Source organism: Heloderma suspectum, chromosome 10, assembly GCF_057233095.1.
Source record: "Heloderma suspectum isolate Gila_16-S chromosome 10, 16-S_ref, whole genome shotgun sequence".
Taxonomy (NCBI): domain Eukaryota; kingdom Metazoa; phylum Chordata; class Lepidosauria; order Squamata; family Helodermatidae; genus Heloderma; species Heloderma suspectum.
In genome coordinates, this window is record NC_139467.1 from 21,647,248 (window position 1) to 21,666,530 (window position 19,283).

The following is a 19,283-nucleotide window of genomic DNA, read 5'->3' on the forward strand; positions in this document are numbered from 1 at the left end:
ATAAATAAATGTTAAACATTGTTGTTATTAAATATAAACTCATGACAGCAATGAACATCAAAACTTCTCCTTAAAAAGATATTACCAACATTTCATAAAGTTTAGGAACAAATGGGTAGCATCCAATTTATTTTATTTTTTATTTAAAATATTTCTTGGCTGCCTTTCAGGGCAGAAGCCCTCCCAAGGCAGCTCACAGCAATAAAATACCTAAGGGAGCAATCCTATGGACACTAGTCAGAGAGGCTAGACAGCCATGGGATATCTGGTTTTCTGGGAACTGACCTCGAAGCCCAAGTTCTGAGGTTGGTTCCCAGAGAATAGACCTCCCCCCCCCCCCTTCCATGTTGCCTCGCAGGCACGCAGAGCAACTCCGTGCTCATAAGAGGAGCACAAAGCAGCCAAAATGGGACATTCGGGGGGGGGGGGATTCCGCGGTGGGAAGGGCGGAAATGCTGGTATGGCACATCTTATGTGTTCTCTGGCAACTGCCTCCCCCGCTCTGCCCTCCTGCAGCTAGACAGCTGAAATCAGCTGTCTAGCCAGAAATGCAGGGCAGGAGAAGCGCGGAGGGAACAATCCCTCCATGCTTCCTTTGCCCTGCATTGGATAGGCAGCTGCCTCCGAACTCGAGTTCGGAGGTAGCTGCCTATCTGCATAGGACTGCACCCTAAAAGCAGTTAAAATATTAAAAGTGATAAAAACAACAATAAAACAACGACGATGTTAACAGCACTAACAGCAACAATAGCAGTCATAGCAATAGAAGGCCAAGATAAAATAATATTAGTCCTGTGTAGAGTAGGCCCATTGAAATGAATGGGACTTTAGTTAATTGTGACTAATTGAAGTCTCATTCATTTCAGTGGGTCTATTCTATGTAGGACCAACACTGGAAACTACCTTGAAAGCACATGTAGTGTTAGAGAGATAAACTGTATAACTTATAAATAAGAAACAGCATATTGTGGCCATCTCATCCCAAGTGAGCTCCACCCACCCCAAAAGTGTGTATATATATATATAGATATATACGAAAATTGTATATCTTGTATTGCTCTGCAAACCAGAAACAAAGGGGCTTACAAGAAAACATAAATCAGCATAACAAAGGTATAAAATGTTTTTAAAAGAGCAGATAATTAAAATTATTCACCGCAGGCAGAAACACTAAAATAGATGGGGAAAGGCCAGGCCTGATGGGACTTGCAGTCCACCAGCATCTGGAGGACCACATGTTCCCCATCCCTGCCCTAAACAGATCCATTATTTTTCCTTCAGGGATGCAAACTTCAGTTAATTAGTTAGATTAACAGATTAAAAATGTTCTGATCAACTGAAAAAAGTGCCCCAGGTTAATCAGGGAGCAGATTTAAAATTGTTTTTCATAGAAGTACTTCTAAAAACTGCAAACAATAAACACCAACTTGACAGAAGCATTCTGTTCTGTGTGAGAGGAGGGGGAAATGCCTCTTCTAAGATGATGCCTTCTGGGATGAAAATAAAGGAAGTGTACTTCTCATAGGCAGAATTAGGGAGCAATCCTATGGCCGCTAGTCAGCGACTAGACAGCCATAGGATAAGTTGGTATCTGGGAACCGACTTTCCCCCCTCCCATGTTGCCTTGCAGGCAGCTCAGAACTGCTCCGCGCTTGGAAGAGGAGTGCAGAGCAGCAAAAACAGGGCATTCTGGGGGGCGTTTCAGGGCGGGGAAGGTGGAAATGCCAGTACGACATATCCTATGTGCCATCCAGCAGCGGCTTCCTCTACTCCGCTTTCCCGCAGCTAGTCAGCCGAATTCACCTGTCTAGATGCAAATGCAGGGCGGCTGAAGCATGGAGGGGATGATCCCCTCTGCACTTCTCCTGCCCAGCATTGCATAGGTGGTTGCCTCCGAGTTCGGAGGCGGCTGCCTATCCCCATCGATTAACTGATTTATCATCTAAAGTTCATATGATTAATCAACTAAGCTTAGTTTAATGCCTGTTTTATACAGAAATTAGTTCTACAATGTTCAATCAGGCTTACTCCCTAGTAAGTGTAATTGTGTTTAGGATGTATCCTCATGGTGCGATCTTATACACACTTGCCTGGGAGTAAGTTCCATTGAACTGAATGGAGCTTGCTTCTGAGTAAATATGTATAAGATTGCACTGTGAAATGTCGTTGTTTGGATAGCAGCTATAATTACCCCTCCCAGATACTTCACTGGATAACCCTGGGTTCTAATATTCTTTCTCTACACCATGCTTAATGTTAGTCTCCTTTATCATGTCCCCCCCTCTTACTTGCCTTTTTTCCAAGCCAAAAAGCCTAAAAAATGTAACCTTTCCTTATAGGGGAGCACCTTTCCCAGCTCTGCAATATCCTTTTTGAGGCCTCATCTTCTTTTAAAGCCATTAAGGGTGCAATTTATTTATTATTTATTTATTACATTTCTATCTCGCCTTTTTTCCTCCTTAAGGAACCCAAAGCAGTGTACATAATCCTCCTCTCCATTTTAGCCTCACAACAACAACCCTGTGAGGTAGGTTGGGCTGAGAGTTCTGTGACTGGCCCAAAGTCACCCAGTGAGCTTCCATGGCCAATTGGGGACTAGAAACCACATCTCCCAACTCCCAGTCCAACATTCTAACCACTACACCGCACTGGATCTCAGGAAAAAAGTCCTATAACTCCTAGCATTCCTCATGGACCTTTTCTTTCTAAACATGCATAGGATGGCACCCTTAAACCAGTGGCCAGCCATCACCAATGGTTGATTGGCAGTGAATTCCATAAATGAATTGGGTGTTGAATGAAAACGTACTTGGGGTTGGACTGGATGGCCTTGTAGGCTCCTTCCAACCCTACTATTCTATGATTCTTTTATTTTCCCATAATCTACTGCCAATCAGTTTCACTTGGGTGTGCCCAAGTGTCATGTGGTAAGAAGACAAAATGTATCTATATCTGTATCCACTTCTCCACACCTTGAATCATTTGATAAACCTCTCTATCGTGTCTACCTTGAGTCACCTTCTTTCAAAACTAAAAAGCCTCAAGTGCTTTAGGGAGCCATCCTGTGGGCCCAGGACAGCATCTGAGGGGCCACAGGATATTTTTGATTCCCAGCTCCAAGGTCCAAGATAGCACTCCACCTTCAGAGCTGGGCATCGGAGCTCTGCCCCCTCCTCCCTGTTACAGCCCACGTGGAAAAACCTTGGCGGCTGCCTCTTTGGAATGCAACCTCAAAGAGAGGGAAAAGGGGGCATTTTGGTGGGTGGGGAGGGGAGGAGCCTGGAGCGGAGAGGCCAGGGTACAAGCTGTCCTGAGGCCTCGCCAACCTCCTTTCCTACCCCTCTGAAACACTTTTGCTAGACGGGGGAAAACGCCCGTTCAGTGAAAACACAGGGCGGAAGAACAGCGAGGCAAAGATAACCTCTGCCACTTCTTCTGCCCTGCATAGGATGCTCGTAAGCCTCCAAGTTCAGGGGCCTACAAGCATCGAGAGTGCAACCTATAGGATTGCCCCTTAGCCTCAGAGCCAGCCCTACTATTAGGTAAATGTTGGGAGGGTAGCAGCAGCAGTGTCCCCACTCAGTCATTCCTCCTGTGTCCGCCTTCAATAAAAAGCCTTTATTTTAAAGGCTTTTAATGCACCTTTCAGGCTGCACTGCCCTGGGATGGCCCTGTTTAGCCTTTTCATCACAGGGAATGTGCCCCCACCTCTTTGTTCATTATGGCTGCCCTTTGGGGCAACTTTTCCAGTTCTGCAATATATTTGAGATGGGGCTAGAGTGGCCACTTGGGTCCTGCTTTGCAGAGGCTTTCAAGGGAGAATCCTCCATTTGAAAATATCCTCTATTTGAAAGTGTGTTCAGCCCAAGTCCAGTTTAAAGATAAAGTACCCTAAGAAGGAAGAGCAGGAGGGGGCCTTTAAGTTGCCCATCAGCAATTAGCACCTGGGGTGCTTCCAGATGAAGCTTTGATTGTGAATTAGGTCATCAGAGTGCCTCACTCACAGAATTTTACAGGGGGCCCAGATGTCACTGGGGGTTTCTACATGAAGCTTTTGACCTGCCACTTTACCGAGGTTTCTGCTTCCGGATTCTTTGCACTATTAAGATAGGCTTCTTTACATGTGTTTTTTCCCCAGATTTTTCTTTCTCTGCCTTTCTCTATGTTCCATTACACAACTACTAGGTGGTGCTATGGTATAGCAGAATTCGGCAATTACACTAGGGTTTCATGCCACCATTTGTCCATGTACCAGACTTTCCTCATTGGAAAAAAAAATGCTAAAATGGTTCCAAAGAAAGGGAGAGGCCCTGGAGGATGATGTCATGTAAAGCACCCGCTAACTATTGTGTGTGGGGAATCACGAGCACACAAATGCCTAGAAAGCCTCCGAGTCTTTCATTTGTAGCCTTCCCATTTTGCCCCACCACTTCTTCCCTTTCTTTTCTTACCAGAAGCAAATTCAGTGTTAAGGAGGAAAAGATGGAATAGCTGCAGAATGCCTTTTGATTGTTCGTGCTAGAAGCCATCCATATGGAAGCACACCCAGAAAGCAGGTGAGTACACAGCTCACCTGGTCACAGTCATCCCCACTATAGTGAGATGTATTCAACTTCTATTTAAATGAGAAGTCATGTTTTTCTAAATTTGCACCTACACATATAAATGTATAAATGTTTTGGTGATGCATGTCTTTTTTTCTTTTCTTTTTTGGCAATGCATAAGTGACCACCCTAGACAGGGAGACCAGAACTGTACAGCGTAACTCTGGCTTCACATTGTCTCCTCCCAATTTTCTCATCACATAGTGATGATATTAAGGATGATTAAACAGGAAGCTATTTATGTGGAGTGGGAGTTGGGTGTGGCCAGACATTAATATGCTGCCAGCCTTCTTTTCATGGAAACATAAGCTAGTTTTCCTTGAATGTTTAAAACAAAACAACAAAACAGCTGGAATTTCCTGTAGTCTTTGGATATAACTTGCAATCCAGGATTTGGAAAATACCCAGTTACTGCAATCAAGTTGTTGATTGCACCATCACAGAGCCCCCATTGCCTGCCTTTACTTTTGCCTCTTGAGGTCAGTTGCACAACCTGTAGGAAAGTCCCAGAATGACATTACCTGAGCCCATTATTGAATACCAACTACCTGGGGCCACGCCCTCTTGAGCAATGCAGCTGAACGTAGAGGCAGGATCCAGCAGCAGCAGCAGCAGCAGCACCCAAGTAACCACCGGAGCAGTGTTTACACTCTACGGCAATAGTGAAGAGGATCCTGAACTTAACATCCACGTTGCCGCTCCACATAGAGCATGGAGTGGCTCCTGGCCCAGGAGCAGGAAATGCCAGGTCCAGCTATATCTAGGCAAGCTTCCTAATCTGCAGTGAAATGGCCATTCACTTCCATTCCTTTATCTTCTTTTCTTTGATGCCATGTTTTGTCTCAGGTATGTGATTATAATTGTGTAATCCCAGTTCAGAAGGAGGTGGCAACATAGAATGTTCAAGGGGGTGGGAAAACAAAACATCCAGCCTTTTGGAGGAACCTAAAGTTCCTCACTGCTACTTGAACTGCAGATCTGTTCCTGCTGACCCTATTTATCAGGGACTGTCCCTATTTTGAGGCACCAACTCCCAATAAAGCAATGCCTCTGTTTTGCCTTTGGGAGAAAAATTCAGACATGCCTTTAAAAAAAATTGTTAGTGTGAGTTGCTTGAATTCCCATTTTCTGGGCAGAATCTACATGAGGGGAGCACTACCTGAGGCTCCCAACGGGTACTTCGCACCCCACCACGGCTGCCAAATCCCCGCTGCCTGTACTGCTGACTCCGTCCCCAGAGATCCTCATACGGATTGCTCTTCTTCCCACCCCTGCTATCAGGGAGAAAAGAACAATCTGTATCAGGATCACTGGTGTACGTATTTGTGTGTGTGTATGTGTGGGCGGGCCCTGGCCCCCGAGTCAGTATCGCATGTGGCCCTTGGGACTAAAACGGTTTGGGTACCCCTGACCTACAGTGAAGGCACTTCTGTCACAGAGGCGCCGCTGTTTGGTTTTTTAAAAACTCACAATTGCTTCTGTATGGTCACAGAGAAAATAATATAGCACATTAGCCTGTGTGTTTCAACTTTCTCTTGCATCTCCAGAGGTTCACTTTGTATGTGCGTGTATCTGTTCCATCTTGTATGTAGGACGCTCATCCAAGTAAACACATGAGCATGAACGCTGAGTCCCATGTAGCGCACATCCTGCCAGTTACCATACTATAGCTGGTGAGGTCGATTTGAAATTGTTGGTAACACATTATAGGACAGGGATGGGCAGAAAGTAGATCTAGGGTGGTCATGCGTCCTATTTTACACAGGATAAGCTCACGATTTGAAGGGTTGTCAGGGGTTTGAAGGAATCCTGTTTGAAGGGTTGTCCAGATGAAGGGCTTCTCCACATGGGGCTTTTATCCTGAGATCGAGATTGGTTACTCACAGAAGTTTGTGGGTCCTTTACATGGTGCTGTCAACATCTACCACCTCTCACATGCTTTCTGATAATTTCCGCAGCTTTATTTGAAACAGAGATAATGAGGTAATAAAAAGAAGCAGTTTGAATTTGTCCATATAAAGAGGAAATGGCACTATAACAACAACAACAACTAGTGGCTGTATTGATTGTTCAGTCGTTCAGTCGTGTCCAACTCTTCGTGACCCCATGGACCATAGCACGCCAGGCCTTCCTATCCTGCGCTCTCTCCTGGAGCGTGCTCAAGTCCATATTCATTGCATCAGTGATGCTATCTAGCCATCTCATCCTCTGCCATCCCCTTCTCTTTTTGCCTTCAGTCTTTCCCAGCATCAGGGTCTTTTCCAGAGAGTTTTCTCTTCGCATTAGGTGGCCAAAACATTTGAGCTTCAGCTTCAGTATCTGTCCTTCCAAGGAGCAGTCAGGGTTGATTTCCTTTAGGATTGACTGATTTGACCTCCTTGCAGTCCAGGGGACTCGTAAGAGTCTTCCCCAGCACCACAGTTCGAAAGCATCAATTCTTCGGCACTCAGCCTTCCTTATAATCCAGCTCTCACAGCCATACGTTACTGCTGGGAAAACCATAGCTTTGATTAGACGGTCCTTTGTCGGCAAGGTGATGTCTCTGCTTCTTACTATGCTGTCTAGGTTTGCCATAGCTTTCCTCCCATGGAGCAAGTGTCTTTTAATGCAATGGCTACAGTCACCGTCTGCGGTGATCTTGGAGCCCAAGAAAATAAAATCTGTCACTGCTTCCATTTCTTCCCCTTCCATATGCCAGGAAGTGATGGGGCCAGATGCCATGATCTTAGTTTTTTTAATGCTGAGTTTCAAACCAGCTTTTGCACTCTCCTCTTTCACCCTCAACAAGAGGCTCTTTAGATCCTCTTCGCTTTCTGCCATTAGGGTGGTATCATCTGCGTATCTGAGGTTGTTGATAATTCTCCTGGCAATCTTAATTCTGACCTGTGATTCGTCCAACCCGGCGTTTCTCATGATGTACTCTGCATATAAGTTAAATAAGCAGGGCGACAATATGCAGCCTTGTCATACTCCTTTCCCAATTTTTAACCAATCGGTTGTTCCATGTCTGGTTCTTACTGTTGCTTCTTGACCCTCATACAGGTTTCTCAAGAGACAGGTAAGGTGGTCTGGTACTCCTATCACTTTAAGAATTTGCCACAGTTTGTTGTAATCCACACAAAGGCTTTAGCGTAGTCAATGAAGCAGAAATAGACATTTTTCTGGAATTCTCTTGCTTTCTCCATGATCCAGCGAAAGTTGGCGATTTGATCTCTAGTTCCTCTGCCTCTTCGAAACCCCGCTTGTACTTCCGGTAGTTCTCGGTTCGCATACTGCTGAAGCCTAGCTTGTAGGATTTTGAGCATAACTTTGCTGGCATGTGAAATGAGCGCAATTAGTGGCTATAATTAGTATTAAAAAAAAGGTAAAGGTGTCCCCAACCAGTCATGTCCGACTCTAGGGTGCGGTGCTCATCCCCGTTTCTAAGCCGAAGAGCCAGCGCTGTCCGAAGATGCTTCCGTGGTCATGTGGCCGGCATGACTGAACACCGAGGTGCACGGAACACTGTCACCTTTCCCGCCAAAGCGGTGCCTATTTATCTACTTGCAATTTCTTGCTTTCGAACTGCTAGGTTGGCTGTATAATGTAACATAAAGAACTTGCAGATAAAGCCAATCCTCCAGGAAAAAAAAAACAGGAAGTGTGTGTGAAGGAGCCCATCTTAATCCCACAAAGAATCCAAAAGCAGAGGCCCCAGTAAAGTTGCAGGATAAAAAAACTTGATGTGGAGAAGCCCCAAGTCTGGTTTAAAAATAAAAGGACCTTCAGAAGGGAGAGCAGGGGCCTTGAAGTTGCCCCTCAATCAGGGTCTCCAACCATTTGGATCACTGGGCACATTTAGAATTTTAAAAGAGTGTCATGGTGTAATGGCCCCAGGAGTGTAACCAAGTCACCTGTAGTTTTAGAGGGGCCTAGAGATCCATAATGCTTGGCTTAGGTTCATTATTGGTGCAATTTCCTTGCTAGTGGGCCTCTGAGCATGTGAGATGAGTCAAAGGTCGATAGGGCGGCCTCAACACATTCCATGCTAATGAAGGCTAGTATCTTATCAGGACCTAGGATGTGCCCGAGAAGTGAAGCTATGTTTATGCCAAGTTACAGGTGTGCTGGGAAAGTTCTGATTGTTTTCCTTCTGAACAAGTAGTGTTAGTCTATGCTGGGAAAGTTGCAGATGAACGCTAATTAATGCTTGCTGCTGTCATGCTGCCCCACTGCTGACATGTATGGTATAAAACCCATTTTACCCCATGGCTCAGGGTCCAGAGAAGCTGTCTGATCCAACCACTGGGTACGCCTGTGTGCTGTAAGTTACTCAATAAAGTACTCCTTGTAGGTAAACCTGGATCTGACTTATCGCCATCGTGGCACCTCTAAATTTAGAGGCCTAGTGCAGGGGCAATACACATGGGTGCTCTCACAATATGGCTGCCTTGGGGGGGGATTTGTCCAGTCATAAAATGACTGCCATGGTGGGCATGGGTGTTCACAAAACACTCATTTTCCAGGAGGCAAACTGGGGAGACTACAAGAAAAGAAACTTGCCCAAGAATCTGAATACAAAGCAGAGCTGGCGTCTGAGCTCCAAATGCAAAACGACACTTATGAAGCCAAATAAAGATGGCGCAGGAGAGAAGCACTTCGCTTTGCAGCATGCCAGCCTCCTAGTTTGAAAGCATTTGTTTAATAAAAAGGAATCTTAAAAAATACAATAAAAATTAGGAATGACAGGGATGCTGATGGGTGCCAAGAGAGGGTCTGTGGGCACATTGGTGCCCATAGACACCATGTTGGAGACCCTAGGCGTAGTTCATTTGTGCATGTATGCTTTGCATGAAATAGGGCCTAGGTTCAGTCCTTGACTTATCTGGTTAAGGCTGGGAAAGACTCCTGTCTGAAACCCTGGACTGGGGCCAGCCCTACCATTAAGCAGAATGAAGTGGATGCCTTAGGCAGTAGGTGCTGGCGGACAGGATGGAGCAGTGGCAGTCCCATACTATTTCCTCTGAGGCCCATAAACTAGATTGCTATGTGCTCCTTTAGCTCATTTGCAGTCCATGGGTGCAGCAGAAGTCATGGGGACTGTTCACACAAAATGTTAACCCACACTCAGTGGTTGAGCATGGGTTGTTGTTGAACCATGGGTTAGCATGTTGTCCGAACACAGGACATTTTCCACACGGTGGCTTGTTAAGCATGTTAGTGTGGCTTGTTAACCTCCCTGAATAACGTCTTTTTAAAAAGGGTTTGTCTAATTCGCTTAATTGTTGGAGATGTAATATACGTAACACTTCTCTTGTCCATATGTTTTGGCAATGCCCAATAGTCACCTCCTTTTGGGAGGATGTCATAATACAGATAAACTTTGTATTGGAACACTCTTTAATATCGAATGATGTACATTTCCTCCCAAACTATTTACCGGTTTCTTGGAATTTAACCTATGGTCAGTGCAAGTGGATTTTCCGAGCCCTTTTGACAGCCAAAAGACTGATATTACAACATTGGAAGGATAAATGTTCACTTCCTATAATGCAATGGACCGAGGACCTCACAACACGATCAATATTTGAACGGGTGGTTTATACGGAGGTACTGCTTGTGATTGGATACATATATGGATATTTGGTCTGTGTTTCTTGAAGCTTATGCATAATCTCCTGGTTGTTGTTTTTAAAATGTTGTATTTAATGGAATATTGATATTTCTATGCCTTTTTTTCTTTCTTTTTTCTTTTTTCATGATTTGTTTTGTTTTGTTAAAATCAAAATAAAAAGGTTAATAGAACCACCCTGAATAACTCAACAAGAAACCATCAGTTCTAAAGGTGGCTTGTTCGAAAAAATAAGCCACACTGCATGGTTAAAAAGCCATCCTGTGGAAAATGTCCTAGGTTCAGACAACATGCTAACCCATGGTTCAACAAACAACCCACAGTTCAACAACAACCCACACTCAATCACTGAGTGTGGGTTAGCGTGTTGTGCGAACCCAGTCACTGTCTCATTGCCAGTCTTGAAGTAAGATTAAACCTAGCACACTTTGGGGGAAGAACTGTAGCTCACTGGTAGAGCATCTGCTTTGTATGCAGAAAGTCCCAGGTTCAATCCCTGGCATCTCCACTAAAGTTTAGAAAGACCCTTGTCTGAAACCCTGACAAGTCAGTGTGGGCAGTACTGAGCCTAATGAAGCAATGGTCACTGATTTGGTATAAAGCAGCTTCCTTTGTTCCTAAAAACTTTTTTAAAAATCAGGGGGATACAAAATGGGGAGAGGCAAATTAATGAGGGGGCAGGAAGGAAGGAAATGAAACATGGTAGCTCTGAATTAGACACTGTTTGCTTTTCCTATGCTTGTGCATGAACTGTGTGAACTAAAATAAATAAAGACTGGAGCTATCAGAGGGATGCTATTGCAGGACAGGCAATGACAGGGGGAGATGCCTTTGTAGAACAAATTACGATGGAGGGGAAAGCAGGGAGCAGGGAAAGGCAGGGATTGATGCTGCCATCAATCACATCACAAGCCATACCTCCAAACCAGTTAAACCAATAGCACAACTTGTAGCCCTCCTGATGTTTTGGCTGACAACTCCCATTATCCCTCACCATTGGCTCTGCTGACTAAGGATTATGGGAGTTGTAGGCCAAAGCATCTGGAGGGCCCCAAGTTGCCCGTCCCTGCAATCAGCACTGTGTCAAAAGTTTATGATACAACTGTGAAGGAAGTGCCAAACATTGCTTGCGAAGCTACTGCAAATGACCAAGCGATCTACCAGAACATCCTGTTTGTCATGGCCTTCGGCTACAACAATAACACTTCAGTAGATCCTGATGTACCTTCTGCCCGCTGTTGTCATAGGGCTCTTGGTATGATCAGGCAAAGCGACTCCAGCTACATTTTGTTCTTTGGGTGATTCCCATGTAAGTTCCAGCATGCAGTGATATTGGTACACTATTTTTTTTTAACATAACGAAAGTACTGATTTAGAAAATGTCAGAGCAGAGTGTGGATATGTTTGCTGAGGAAATGCTTTGGCCTTGTTCTTAGACAACAGCAAGCCAGGATTCTGGCAGTTCCTCGCTTACTGTAAACAAGCCACATGCTGGTGCAGGCAGCCTAGTAGCTCCTGTTCTGCTCCTTATAGTGCGAGTGGCTAAACAAACCAGAGGTTGTTAGTTTAGCATGTTGTCCAAAGCCGGGGTCCTGGTTTGTTGCTCCCTTTACAAGCCAGGATAATAAATTAGGGTTTGTTGTTGTCTTACAAATCCTGGTTAATTTGGCAGCAACAGGCCAGAATCCAGGATTTGGACAATATGCTAAACCAGAGGTGGGCAACTTGTGGCTCTCCAGACGTTTTGGCCAACAACTCCCATCAGCCCTAGCCAGAGTATTCAGTGGTGAGGGATGATGGGAACTGTAGGCCAAAACATCTGGAGGGCCACAAGTCGCCCACCCCGGCACTAAACCATTTCCCCCCAACCTGGTGCCCTCCTGACATGCTGGACTGCAACTCCGATAATTCCCAGCTGGCATGGCTAATGTTCATGCTGGCTGGGGGATGATGGCATTTGCAGTCCAACACATCTGGAAGGCACCAGGTTGGAGCAGGATGCATGATACAATTTCTGGTTTAGCCCCTCACACGAGCAGCAGGAGCCAATTGGAGCTCAATGAGCTGTGTGCCCTAGCATGCAGCTCTTTCATAGTGGCTTACTCACTATGAGTTCACTTACTCAGCGCAAACATGGCCATTGTTTCTCATTCATTCATTCATTCATTAAAACATTTCTATCCCACCCTATATCGTTAAGATCTCAGGGCGGCGTACAAATAAAGTCAGTTTAAACAGTATAAAACAATAAATAATTTAAACACCTAAAAACATATTAAACTATTAAGCTAATACCAGTTAAAATCTAAAACAATAAAACAGTTAAAACTATGTGCTAGGGAATGCATTTAGCCCTCAAAGGCTTTGGTAAAAAGCCATTTTTTTACTTGGCACTGAAACGAGACCAATGTCTGTGCCAATTGGGCCTCCAAGGGGAGGGCATTCCACAACCAGGGTGCCACAGCAGAGAAGGCCCTCTCCCATGTCCCACCATAATGTATGTCTCGTACTGGTTGGATGCAGAGGAGGCCCCCTCCGACAGATCTCAGTTCTCAGGCAGGCATATATAGGGAAAGGTGCTCCCTCAAATATCAAGGTCCCAAGCCACTTAGGGCTTTAAATGTCATCATCAAAACCTTGAATTCCAACCAGAAGTGTATTGCAGCCAGTGCAATTCCTTTAAAACTGGTGTTATATCGTTTTTATGAGGTGTTCCGATCAGCAGTCTAGCTGCTGCATTTTTCACTAGCTGCACCTTCCAAGCCGTCTTAAAGGTCAGTATCAGGGTTGGATCTGAGCCCATAGAGTCCCAAAGCAGCTCTGATTCTGAGGAGGAGATACAGTCCATGGGATAGGAACTCTCTCAGGTTTCAGAGGCTCAGCTGGAGGGGGAGCCCCCCCCTGCTCACATTCCTGGGAGCAACAGTGACCCTGGCATGGAAAGGGGGGGACAACTTGAGCTTTTAGACGCCAGGCGCAGGCACAAGCGAGAGGTTGCGGGAGCCGAGCTGAGGCGCTCAGCCCGATTGGCTCAATGTCAACAGCTGCGCCCCGAAGCCCCACGGGAGAGGGGGAGACCTTCCCCTCCTACTCCTTAAGTTCAGAGAGTTGCCGCGCTTTTCCCCAAACGGAGACCAACTGACGTCCTAACTCTTAGAAACCTCTGGTAGGCTGTTCCTTTGTATTTCCTCTGAGTCTCAGGCAATTAGCATCTGTAAGCTTCATTAGGTTGAATGGAAATAAAGCCTTGGAAAGCAGCCCTTTTGTCTGAGTGATGATTCTGGCTATTGTAGGATTCAGAAGGCAACAGGGGCATTCCTGACAGTCAGCCCCACGTAAAGTGCATTGCAGTAGTCTAATCAGGAAGTTACCAGCACATGTACTACTGTGGCTAGGTTATCTTGGCCCCTCCCCTTAAAAAACACACACACATCATTAGTGGGTACTGCAGCACTGGGTTTGCATAAACAGTGAGTGAACAGCCATCAAAGAAAAAAAATTGGGGGGGCGAAATCTAGAGAATAAAGTTTTCAAAATGCTGTGGGGTGGAGAGATGATTTGAGGGGGTTGGACTCGGTCGTCTTATAGGCCCCTTCCAACCCTGTTGTTGTTGTTCAGTCGTTAAGTCATGCCCGACTCTTCGTGACCCCATGGACCATAGCACGCCAGGCCTTCCTGTCCTCCACTCTCTCCCGGAGTATGCTCAGGTTCATATTCATTGCATCGGTGATGCTATCTAGCCATCTCATCCCCTGCTGCCCCCTTCTCCTTTTGCCTTCAATCTTTCCCAGCATCAGGGTATTTTCCAGGGAGTTTTCCCTTCGCATTAGGTGGCTGAAATATTTGAGCTTCAGCTTCAGTATCTGTCCTTCCAAGGAGCAGTCAGGGTTGATTTCCTTTAGAATTGATTGATTTGACCTCCTTGCAGTCCAGACTCGTAAGAGTCCTCCCCAGCACCACAGTTCGAAGGCATCAATTCTTCGGCACTCAGCCTTCCTTATAGTCCAGCTCTCACAGCCATACGTTACTGCTGGGAAAACCATAGCTTTGATTATACGAACCTTTGTCAGCAAGGTGATGTCTCTGCTTCTTTCTATGCTCTCTAGGTTTGCCATAGCTTTCCTCCCATGGAGCAAGCGTCTTTTAATGCAATGGCTACAGTCACCGTCTGCGGTGATCTTGGAGCCCAAGAAAATAAAATCTGTCACTGCTTCCAGTTCTTCCCCTTCTATATGCCAGGAAGTGATGGGGCCAGATGCCATGATCTTCATTTTTTTAATGTTGAGTTTCAGATCAGCTTTTGCACTCTCCACTTTCATCCTCAACAAGAGGCTCTTTAGATCCTCTTCGCTTTCTGCCATTAGGGTGGTATCGTCTGCGTATCTGAGGTTGTTGATAATTCTCCTGGCAATCTTAATTCCAACCTGTGATTCATCCAACCCGGTGTTTCTCATGATGTACTCTGCATATAAGTTAAATAAGCAGGGCGACAATATGCAGCCTTGTCGTACTCCTTTCCCAATTTTGAACCAATCGGTTGTTCCATGTCTGGTTCTTACTGTTGCTTCTTGACCCTCGTACAGGTTTCTCAGGAGACAGGTAAGGTGGTCTGGTACTCCCATCTCTTTAAGAATTTGCCATAGTTTGTTGTGATCCACACAATCAAAGGCTTTAGCGTAGTCAATGAAGCAGAAATAGATGTTTTTCTGGAATTCTCTTGCTTTCTCCATGATCCAGCGAATGTTGGCGATTTGATCTCTAGTTCCTCTGCCTCTTTGAAACCCAGCTTGTACTTCCGGCAGTCCTCGGTCACATACTGCTGAAGCCTAGCTTGTAGGATTTTGAGCATAACCTTGCTGGCATGTGAAATGAACGCAAATTTACGGTAGTTTGAACACTCTTTGGCATTGCCCTTCTTTGGAATTGGAATGTAAACTGACCTTTTCCAGTCTTGTGGCCATTGTTGAGTGTTCTAAATTTGTTGGCATATTGAGTGCAGCACTTTAACAGCATCATCTTTTAGGATTTTAAATAGCTCAACTGGAATACTGTCATCTCCGCTAGCTTTGTTGTTACTAATGCTTCCTAAGGCCCATTTGACTTCACTCTCTAGGATGTCCAGCTCAAGTTCAGTGACCGCAATATCATGGCTACCAGGGACATTAAGATCTTTCCTGTATATTTCTTCTGTGTATTCTTTCCACCTCTTCTTAATCTCATCTGCTTCTGTTAGGTCCCTGCCTTCTTTGTCCTTTAGCATGTGCGTCTTTGCACAAAACGTTCCCTTGAGATCTCCCATTTTCTTGAAGAGATCTCTAGTCTTTCCCATTCTATTGTTTTCCTCCATTTCTTTGCATTGTTCATTTAGGAAGGCCTTCTTGTCTCTCCTTGCTATTCTCTGGAAATCTGCATTCAGTTGTATATATCTTCCCCTTTCTCCCTTGCTTTTTGCTTCCCTTCTTTCTTCAGCTACTTGTAAAGCCTCATCAGACAGCCACTTGGCTTTCTTGGCTTTCTTTTTCTTTAGGATGGATTGAGTTGCTGCCTCCTGAACAATGTTACGGACCTCCGTCCATAGTTCCTCAGCACTCTGTCTATCAGGTCTAATCCCTTAAATCTATTCCTCACCTCCACTGTATTCATAAGGGATATGAATGGTTTAGTGGTTTTCCCTATGTTCTTCAATTTAAGCTGAAATTTTGCAATAAGAAGTTTATGATCTGAGCCACAGTCAGCTCCAGGTCTTGTTTTTACTGACTGTATAGAGCTTCTCCATCTTTGGCTGCAAAGGACATAATCAATCTGATTTCGATATTGACCATCTGGTGATGTCCATGTGTAGAGTCGCCTCTTGTGCTGTTGGAAAAGAGTGTTTGCTATGATCAACGTGTTCTCTTGGCAAAACTCTATTAGCCTTTGTCCTGCTTCGTTTTGTACACCAAGGCCATGCTTGCCTGTTATCCTGGTTATTTCTTGACTTCCTACTTTAGCATTCCCATCCCCTATGATGAAAAGGACATCTTTTTTTGGTGTTAGTTCTAGAAGGTGTTGTAGGTCTTCATAGAACCGATCAACCTCAGCTTCTTCGGCCTCAGTGGTTGGGGCATAGACTTGAATTACTGTGATGTTGAATGGTTTGCCTTGGATTCGTACTGAGATCATTCTATCATTTTTGAGATTGTACCCCAGTACTGCTTTTCCCACCCTTTTATTGACTATGAGTGCTACTCCATTTCTTCTAAGGGATTCTTGCCCACAGTAGTAGATATAATGGTCACCTAAATTAAATTCGCCCATGCCTGTCCATTTTAGTTCGCTGATTCTCAAGATGTCAATGTTCAGTCTTGCCATCTCATGTTTGACCACCTCCAGCTTACCTTGATTCATTGATCTTACATTCCAGGTTCCTAAACAATATTGTTCTTTACAGCATCGGACTTTCTTTTCACCACCAGACACATCCACAGCTGAGTGTCCTTTCGGCTTTGGCCCAGCCGCTTCACTCTTTCTGGCGCTACTTGGAAATTCCCTCTGCTTTTTTCCAGTAGTATATTGGACACCTTCCAATACTTTCAAAACTGAGGGGCTTATCTTCCGGCGTCATATCTTTTAGTCTTGTGATACGTTCCATGGGGTTTTCTTGGCAAGAATACTGGAGTGGATTGCCATTTCCTTCTCCAGTGGACCACATTTTGTCAGAACTCTCTGCCATGACCTGTCCATCTTGGGTGGCCCTGCACAGCATAGCTTATGGCTTCACTGAGTTACGCAAGCCCCTTCGCCACAACAAGGCAGTGATCCATGAAGGGGCCTTCCAAACCTACTATTCTGTGATTCTCTGATTCTGTGACTTGTCTTATGTCACTAATTGAGCCATGGAGAATATCCATGAAGTGGTCATGACACCATAGGTGCTTGTGACATTCATACAGCCATAGTCCATATTGCATGCACAATATTTATTTGTATATATCTATAAATATTGCATGCACAATATATTTATTTATTATTACATTTATATCCTGCCTTTTTTCATCTTGCAAGGAATCTAAGGGGGCTGTGGCTCACATGATCTCCCTCCGCTTCACTTTATCAAAAGACTTTCAATAGATCATTATCATTTATAGATCATTATTATCATTTTAGTAATAGATGCATTATCTGGGAGAAAGTATTGCATTCTGGGTGTACCTATACTACAGACTTAGATTAATTATTCTTTCTTCCCAAGGAACTCTGGAACTGTAGTTTCCTGAGGGGGCCACAGTGCGGCCATGTGTCGTACTTTACAGAGGACAGTCCTGTGTTTGAAGGTGTTCCCTATTTGAAGGCCTGTCCGGTCAAAGTCCACTTTAAAGATCAAGAACCCTGAGAAGGGAGAGCAGGAAGGGGTCTTGTAGTTGCCCATTCATAGTCAGAACCTGGACAGCAGACTTGAGTGGGCATCTGGTCACAGTCTTCCCCGCTGTGGTGAGACGCATTGTATTTCTGTCTGAATAACTAATTATTTTGAAATTTGCATCTATACATATGAATTAGCACATGAACATTTTATGCAAATTGGAGTCCCCTTTTGTCTTCTTTTTAGGTGATGCCTTTTTTGGTGAGGTGTTATAAGGCGGGTGGGACTATGGATCTCTAACAGAGAATTCTCAGCACCCTCCCCAAACTGCAAGTTCCGAGATTCCTTTGGGGGAAGCTATGACAGCTGCGGCCCAATCCTAGTTGGCTGGGGCAGGTTTGGAAGTGCAAACAAACCACGGTTGGGCTGAACAAACCACAGTTGAGCATTACGTCCAGATGCAGAGTTCAAGACAGACTTAGTCCCACGTACTGTATATAGAATTGCAACCTCATACATGGGTCTAAAACCAATATGTGTTCTGAATCCTGAGAAAATATAGTTTCCCCAAATGGAGCATAGCTTTGAGGGAAAATACGTGAACCATGCTCAAGAAATGAGGAACAAGCATAAATGTACAAGTTAAACAAATTGAATGGAATGGAAAGGCCCCTGGGCATCTCAGTCCTCAAACGAGTGACGCACAAAATCCGTTCACTCCTTTTTTTTCTAGCCTGTGCATGGCGAAACAAAAGTTATTCACACTTTCTTTCACGTCTGTTCAGTTTTATTTTTTAACAGTGCAATCCTATGCATGTCTACTCAGAAGTAAATCCAATTAAGTCCCCAGTATGTGTGTATAGGATTGCATATAATTCAACACCAAATGTTGGCTACCCCAACCAATCACAAAAAGTGTTACATCTATATGGCACAATTTATAACATGATGGTAGACAAATTTAACACAGGTTTTGCCCCAGGACAAACAAACCAACTTTACGAATTACCTCGATGTTACCGTTAGCAAGTTTAAAAAACCTTTTTTAAAAAGGCAGGGCATTTTTTCCAGTTATTTAATATACACTGGAGATGTTCTTCTTTAGTACTCTGTGCCAGTAGGCAGTGCAACTGAATGAGTAGTGAGGAAGATACTCAACTTGGTTTTTACCACAAATTATAAAAGCATGACATGTGGGAGCATAGAGAATCTCCCCTCCGTTACCAAGGTAGTGTTAATCCTCTCCTTAAGTAGAACTTATCCAACTTTATTATGTATGTATTTATTACATTTATATCCCGCCTTTTTTCTTCCTTAAGGAACCCAAAGCGTTATACATAATCCTCTTCCTCCATTTTATCCTTACAACAACAACCCTGTGAGGTGGGTTGGGCTGAGAGTCTGTGACTGGCCCAAAGTCACCCAGTGAACTTCCATGGCTGAGTGGGGACTAGAACCCAGATCCCTTGACTCCCAGTCCAACACTCTAGCCACTACACCACGCTGGCTCTCCAAATATGTGTTTATAGGATTGCATATATTTCAGCACCAAATGTTGGCTACCCCAGCCAATCACAAAAAGTGTTAAATCTATATGACACAATTTATAACATGATGGTAAACAAATTTAACACAGGTTTTGCCTCAGAACAAACAAACCAACTTTACGAGTTACCTATTTCTAGCCTATATTTGTACATAAAAATATTATCTTGGCAGATTACTG

At 44.4% G+C, this 19,283-nt stretch overlaps 1 protein-coding gene across 1 annotated transcript in view; it reads left to right on the forward strand.

Annotated features, from left to right (window-relative positions):
* Positions 1-5,165: 5,165 nt before the first annotated feature.
* The window catches only part of IL20RB (interleukin 20 receptor subunit beta), a 41,170-nt gene continuing 27,052 nt past the window's right edge, over positions 5,166-19,283 (forward strand). Inside the window, exon 1 of the mRNA XM_084815484.1 lies at positions 5,166-5,450. Within this exon, the coding sequence (XP_084671610.1) occupies positions 5,393-5,450 (58 nt within the window). The 5' untranslated portion in view covers positions 5,166-5,392. The remainder of the gene's footprint in view (positions 5,451-19,283) is intronic.